Raw genomic sequence first — 7,221 nt, 5'->3', positions numbered from 1 at the left:
ATGAAGGGGGTTAGACATTGCATCTCCCACCTGTGTGCCTTTGCATAGGCTGTCCCCTCTGCCTAGAATTCCTTCCCTCCTCACTCCAACCTCCCTTCAAAGCTCAAGGTAAGGCAGTTCTTTCTTGATCCCTAGGTTTATAAGGCTAGAGAAGTAGAGCTAGAAGGGCCCTCCCTGGCCATCTGGTCCAATTTCCTCATTTTACAGGAGAGGAAACTGAGGCCCCAGATATGAAGTGATTTGATCAAGGCCATGCAGGCAGGCAGTGGAAGAGCAGGGTTGCTGAGCTATAGACTTGGAAGCCAAAGCCCTGAGTTCGACCCTAGATTCTCCTAAGCTTCCTAACCAGGTGATGGTTCAAAGGGTCTTAGAGCTACAGCAGGAAAGGGGATTGATTTGTCCCAGCCCTAGAGCCCCAAAGGTTCGGCTTCATGACCCGTGCCTGGAGGGCAGAAGAGAGCAGCGGGCACAATCCACAAGAAAATCCGTCTGGGGTTCATAGAAGGAACAGCGAGCTGCTGGGCAGCTTTTCCTTTTACAAAGCCTCGACAGAATCCCCAAATGGAATGGGCCACCTCAAGAAGTGGCGACTTTGTCCTTGCCCGGATCTCCAAGCACAGGCTACGGGAGCGGGGATTCTGGTCCCCGGCTGGCCTCCCTTGGGCATTCTGGGAGGCTGCGCCTCTGTGCTCAGGATGAAGGGAGGGAAACAGCTTCTGCCAGGGAAAGCGACGCCAAGGAGCCAGGTGGGGCCCCCTCCAGACCAGGGAAATACTCCGGCTTGAGGAGCCAGAGACTTACACAATAGAATGGCAGCTCTTCGAAGGCGGGGGGCTCCGCGTCTCCAGCACAGTCTACGCTGTGGACAATTTAAAACGGTTGCTTCACATCTTTAAGGTCATTCGGGTAGTAAATGCTAGCGGCAGGATTTGAACCCAGGACCTCCGACTTCAAATGCAGTGCCCTTTCCCTTGTACGAGGCTTCCCCTCCTCGTTGTGTGACCTTGGGCAGGTCCTTCTCCTTTCCAGACCCTAGTTTTCTCTCCTATCAAATTAAGAGGCTTTCAGGGTACCTTCGAGCTCCAAATGGCTGCCCCTCTCTGTGGCATCTAGCTGGCGCGATATCATGCCATCGGATGGGCTTGTTCAAAGCAGGTAGGAGAGGCCTGCCAGTGCTCCCCGGGCCGGCAGGGGACCCCACCTGAGCGCCCTTCCCCCGGGGGTCTCTGCCGGGAATGAGGAGCAGGAGGTGGAGGAGCTGTAGAAGGAGGATCCCCCCGCCCGGGCTCGGACCGTAAAGGTCTGGCGGAGAGGGAGACCTGACGGAGCCTCCGGCTGGAGGAGGGGAGGGGGCGGATCCTGAGCTCTGGCCGTGGTCCTGAAGGGGAGCCTGCAGCCCCGCCCGCACGCCCGCACGCCCGCACGCCCGCCTCTCTTCATCTTCCCCAGCGCGGCCTCGAGGGCTTAGCTCCGCGCCTTCCCGTCCTCTCTAGAACTGGGGAACAGCGTGCGCGTGCGCGTGCGCGTGCGGGCTCTGGCAGGCATCCCAGCTGCCCGTCCCAGAGCGGGACCCGGTCCCTTCCGTTATGGGCATCCCCAGTGGCGACTGCCAGCAGGCACTGGAGCCACCTCTGCTGATTCTCTTCCCGGCACAGGGCACCCCCTGGGCCCGAGCTTGCTTAATTGTCCGGGGCGGGGGGGGGGGGCGCCTCAATTTAATTCGGTCCAATTCTGTAGGCATTCGTTGTGCCAGCTGGGAGCCAGGCAGCCGGACATGGAGCAAGCCCTGCCCTGCAGAAGCGCTCATTCAGTGGGGGGGGGTGTGGGGGGGTGAGCCTAAACGGGCGCAGAAAGGACAGCAGACGCCATAAAAGCCTCTGCTCCCTCCCTCCTTCCCTGCCTCCCCTCTAGGTCCGCCTGCCAGGAGTTTCCGGCTTTCAGAAGATTCAGAAGAGAAGGACACAGCCCGAGAACTTCCGGTGTGCGGGCTCCGGTGGGGAAGGGGACAGATGGCCGAGGATGAGGTGCTGTAAGCATTTATTAGGTGCCTTTTGCATGCCAGACACTGTCCTTGTGCCTAGGGATACACAGAGGGCCCAGCAGCCCAAATGGCCCCTGGCTGAAGGGCGTTTACAGCAGCAGCACACAGAGGATCAAACCCAGCCTGGATCTACCCAAAGGCTTTCCTTTCCCTTCTCAAGCCCTCTCCCACGTTCCAGCCCCCACCCAAGGGAGTGGCTGTCTTCTGACCAGGGTCAGCCAGCTTGCTAGTGTCTGATGCTAAATTTGAACCCAGGATCTCCTGTCTGCAGGCCTAGCTCTCTAGCCACTGAGTCACCTGGTTGCCCCCCCTTTCTCAATGTAGTTCAATATACCCCCCATTTCTTGGTCTCCAGGCTGGAGCTACAAAGCCAAAGGATGCCATAACCCCCTCAGCCAAGGAGGGGATTGGACAGCTAGACAGATAAATAGAATACAAGCTAGGATGCTAAAGGAGCCAAAGGCCCCGGAGAGGGGAGGGGGCAGAATTAGGGGATGGGCAGGAGGGGTCCACCGAGCTGGGCCTTAAAGGAAAGGAGGGAAGCTCCCTGTCCCAAGCATGGCGGACTTTTTCACAATTCCCCTCCTCAGTCCAAAGCATGCATTTGCCAAGAGAAGCAGAGAACCAAGTTGGGGACTCCCCGTGTCTCAGCTCCCCTCCGCTCTGCTCGGATTTTCATGCAAAGGAGATGCGAGAAAGCCTTTTGGGGCTACTTGCCCATCTCCCTGCCCGGGGCCCACCCCGTCCACTGGGGCTCCTGCCACTCTGCCTCCTGCTTCGGCCCGAGTCTCGAGCCGGCTGCCCTGTTGGGGCCACGACAGGATGATGTGGGGCCAACAGATGGACGTGTGGCTTAAGGAGATGTGACGGGAAGCCTGGAGTGACCGTTTCTCCTCAGCCGCTTGGTGGCTTTCTGCCGCTGCTCCTCAGGCCCGCGCGGGGTCCTCCCTCCCGAGCTGGGCCTTGGGCCGTGGCTCCCAGCAGGCTCGGCAGCCTTTCTGCCTGCAGGTGTATCTGGCTCCTCCGCCCTTGCCCACTCCTCGTCTTGGGCTCCTCGCCACGGCTCAGCCTCAGCTTGGCCGTGGCTGTCGGAGGCGCCTGGAGCACGGAGGCAGCGTCAGGCGCCTTTGCTTTCGGTCATCTCCTCTGCAGTGGGGGCGGCGCTGACCGTCCGGAGCTGACCCACGGCAGCCGGTTTGACCGAGAGCACCAGGCGTTTGCGGAAGGTCTCACAGAGCACGATGTAGACAAATGGGTTGAGGCAACTGTTGGCATAGCCCAGGCTGATGGCAGCGTTGTAGAGGTAGATGAAGGCCAGAGTGGGGCGACTGATGGAGAGCTGGGTCAGCTGCAGCACATAGTAGGGTGCCCAGCACACAAAGAAGACCAGGCAGATGGCTATGGCTGTGCGTGTCACCCGCTTGGTCCGCAGCCGGATGCTGCGCTGAGAAGCCGGGGCCACGGACGACGTCATCCGCTGGAGGATCCGGGCGTAGGCTGCCGTGATCACCACGAAGGGCAGGGCGAAGGCTAAAAAGAACTGGTACAGGGTGAACCAGTACAGATCCGTCTCCGGGTGGGGCAGGCGAATGCCGCAGCCCACAGTGTCTCCGGGGAAGGGAATGAGCCTGGCGTAGAGCCACACTGGGGTGATGCTGATGAAGGAGAGCGCCCACAGCAGGCCGATCACCAGGGTGGCCACGCAGGGCTTCCTGAACTTGGTCGAGGAGATGGGGTGGACGGTGGCCAGGTAGCGGTCGATAGCCATCGCCGTGAGGATGTAGGTGCTGGTGAACTGACTGTTGGCATCCATGGCGGTGATGAGGGTGCACATGGTCTCCCCGAAATGCCAGACGCCGTTGCCCATGAGCTGATGGATCATGAAGGGCATGCCCAGGAGAAAGAGCAGGTCTACCACCGAGAGGTTGATGATGAAGATGTCCGGGACGTTGTTGCACCCGTGGAATTTGGACTTCTTGGCCACGGTGAAGATCACCATGGAGTTCCCCACGATGCCCAGCAAGCAGATGATGCCGAACACGGAAGGCATGATGATGCTGACGTAGGACACTCGCCGCGGGCGTGGTGGGGAAACTGAGGACAGAGAAAGCACGGCTGGCACAGCAGACCCGTTTGTCTTCCCCCCATCTCTGCCTCTCCCTCCCCTTCAGGGCCAGTTATTTGGGTTCTAGCCTGTCTCCCTTTTCTTTCCTATATTGTGCGTGTGTACGTGTGCATGTGTGTGTACAAGTGTGTGCATGTGTGTAGGTGTGTGCAAGTGTGCATGCGTGTAAGTGTGTACAAGTGTGTGCATGTGTGTAAGTGTGTGCATGTGTGTATGAGTGTGATGTGTGTAAGTGTGCACATGTGTGTAAGTGTGTGCGTGTGTAAGTGTGTACAAGTGTGTGTAAGTGTGTGCATGTGTGTATAAGTGTGTGTGCATGTGTATGTGTGTGTGTGTGTAAGTGTGTGCTCCACTCGATGAGGCCTGGCTCCTGCTTATTTCATCTTTAAATGCCTCAAGCTCCCATCTGGGACAGTGGAAAGAGTTCTGCATTGGGACTCGAGTCATTTCCTGAGCCTCAGTTTACCCACCTTCCCAGGTCCAATCTGAGATCTTAGCCTTTCCTTCCTTTTAAACCCTTCCCTCCCCTCTTTGGGCCGTAGGGCGGAAGTGACTTACCCAGGGCCACACAGTTAGGACACTGAAGCTTACAAAGTGACCCCAATCCCCTAAATGTGATGGCACACAGTAGGTGCTCAGCCTGTCCTCCATTCGCTCATTCCATCCGTGCCTCCTCAGCAGCTCCGGCCTCCCAGGGGCTCCGGGATTCCCTCTTCTCTCCGCCGCCCTTGGAGACCATCCTTCCCTCCTCCTCTCCCTCCTTGCCCCAGGTATCTAAAACTGGGTGCCCGAGGGGTCCCGCGGGGCCACTCCCTCCCCCCTCCCCCAAAGGGCCGGAAAGGGCTTCCCCCTAAGCGCCAGTTCTGAGCGCAGCCCGCAGTGTGGCTAATGACTCATGCACAGCAGCAGCCAGACCTCTGCGCAGGCCATGTACACGCGCGGACATACATGAACACACGCGTGTCCCGGTCTGAACCCGCCGCCCTCGGGCGGCCCTCCCCGATCCTGGAATGCTGGGAACGCCTCCCCCCAGCAGCCTCTGGGCGCTGAACCCCGCCGAGGCGCGGAGGACAGGGGGCTCTGGAGACTGGAACCCCCCAGCAACGAGAGGCCTCGGAGGGGCCAGAAGCCTGCCTGCCGGCTTGCCTGCTCCCAGGTGGGTCGCCCGGGCCACACACGTCCCCCGGCTTCCCCTCAGTTTCCCCTTCTGCCAAACGCAAGGAGGTGGGCGCTGGGGCAGCCCAAGTGAGACTGGGGGGATGCCCGGGCTCCGCCCCTCCCACTTCTTCACTCCCCTTCTCCCCTCCCGCCCAGCCCCCAGCCGCCTGAAGAACAGAATGAAGCACGCCACGGAAGACGCTCCTTCTGCCGGCTCCCTTTGGCCGTGGGCCGGCTCCTCTCCCCACAAGCCGCCGCGTAGCCTGGCGTCTTCTCCTTTCCCCTCTGCCTGGGCCCGTGGGGGCCTCCTCCCTGGGGTTCTCCCCCTTTCAGCCCCCCCCCCCCGGGCATGAGAGGATCCTGGATCTTGGCCCGGAAGAGACCTCAGGGGCCAAGTCGTCCACCCTCCCCCAACTTTACAGTGGGGAAACTGAGGCCCGGCGAACTGAAGTGGCTTGCCAAGGTCGCGCCGGCTCCTAGCTTCATAGAGGCCGACCTCATTTTACGGAGGGGGAAACCGAGGCCCGGGGCAGGCGGAAGAGGCTTGCTCACGCTCCCGTCACCCCGGGTAAGCTCCAAGGTGAGATTCGCACGGGGCTCCTCTGAATCCGAAGCCCGGGCTCTTCCCACTGTGCCAGTTCCCCAGGCCGCTGGGGCCGGGGGCCGAGCGCTCCTGCCTCCCATCCCACCAGCCGCCCGGACTACTCACAGCCAGAAGTGAGATTGCCCCCGCCGGGCTCCGAGGCGTTGCTGTCATTGGCGGCGAGGGGCAGCAGGGCTGTGGCCAGGTCCATGGTCCCCGCGTCCCTTCTCGCGCGGCCGCCCGGAGCCGAGCTCCCCGCGCCGGCCGCCCACGCAGGCTGCGGCAGCTTCGGGCCCGCCCGCAGGGTCTTCCCGGCCCCCTCCCTCGCCTCTCCGGCTCCGGCCCACGCGCTCGCCCCGCCCCCCTCCCCCGCGGACCTCGGCCGGCTCACTTGGGGAGGCGGCTGCGGGCGGAGCTGCAGCGTCCCCGGCAGAGGCAGAGGCGAGGGCAGGCGCGCACACCCTCCCTCACACGCGCGCACCGAGCCTGCCGCGGGGAAGCAGGCTGCGGCGGGCTGCCCACACTGGGGGAGGGGGAGGAGGAAGAGGGGGCTTCTGGGAGCCGGGGCCTCCGCGGAGCAGCTCGGATGAACTGAGGCACGGAAGCCTTTCTGGTGGCCCTCAGAGCCCCCTCCCTTCCGTCCCAGGAGGACTTCCCGGACCCAAGGGCAGAGCGTGCAGGGCTTCTGTTGTGAGGCCCTGACTGCCTAGGAGAGGCACTTGCCCAGTGTCACCTGGCAGATTTGAACTCGGGACCTCTCCACTTCCTGCCGTCCTGTGTGCTGGGGAGGGGGGGGGGCGGCGGAGGGCAGGCTAAGGGATTACCACAGAAGGAAGCTGGCCTGGGGCAGGGGCCCCAGTAGCCCTTCTCCAGTTGAAGCTTTGGATGCCAATGGCTCCGAACCAGGAACTCCACGGACTGGAGTCTCACCCCCTCACTTTACAAAGAGGAACCCCTGGTTTGGAGTTATTCAGTCCTTGGTGCAAAGACACGACTCTAAGGCCAGGGCCCACTTCTCCTGCGGGTGGGCAGTGCCAGGAGGGGAGAGCTCAGCCCAGGGTCCTGGGGGCTCTCTGAGCAGGTGGCTCAAACCCAAGATGGAGCCCAAATTCTCTCAGCTTTTCCACCGCCATTTCCCACTCCTCCTCTCTGGGACCCTCCCAGGTGTTGCTGTACATGGCTGGGTCCTGCTCCCCGGAGCCCTTGCCAGCGCCTGCCTTCTCCGTCCCCTGACTCCAGCAGCCCTTGGGGAAGGCTCCCTCCTCTGCCCTCTGCCCAACAGCAGCAGGGGTCCTGCACGCCGGTGGGAGGTGC

The 7,221-nt window shown here is 61.8% G+C and overlaps 1 protein-coding gene across 1 annotated transcript; it reads right to left on the bottom strand.

Annotated features, from left to right (window-relative positions):
- Positions 1-2,020: 2,020 nt before the first annotated feature.
- Positions 2,021-6,458, bottom strand: MCHR1 (melanin concentrating hormone receptor 1). Its single transcript, XM_001377997.4, has 2 exons — positions 6,034-6,458; positions 2,021-4,135 (listed from the first exon to the last, which is right to left on the bottom strand). Exons 1-2 carry the CDS (start codon positions 6,116-6,118, stop codon positions 3,159-3,161), a joined length of 1,062 nt encoding a protein of 353 aa, XP_001378034.1. The 5' UTR covers positions 6,119-6,458; the 3' UTR covers positions 2,021-3,158.
- Between the last annotated feature and the right edge of the window lie 763 nt (positions 6,459-7,221).

The sequence above is a fragment of the Monodelphis domestica genome, chromosome 5 (genome assembly GCF_027887165.1).
Source record: "Monodelphis domestica isolate mMonDom1 chromosome 5, mMonDom1.pri, whole genome shotgun sequence".
Taxonomy (NCBI): domain Eukaryota; kingdom Metazoa; phylum Chordata; class Mammalia; order Didelphimorphia; family Didelphidae; genus Monodelphis; species Monodelphis domestica.
The sequence above is the reverse complement of the archived record's forward strand: the minus strand, read 5'-3'. Positions and strand labels throughout refer to the sequence as shown.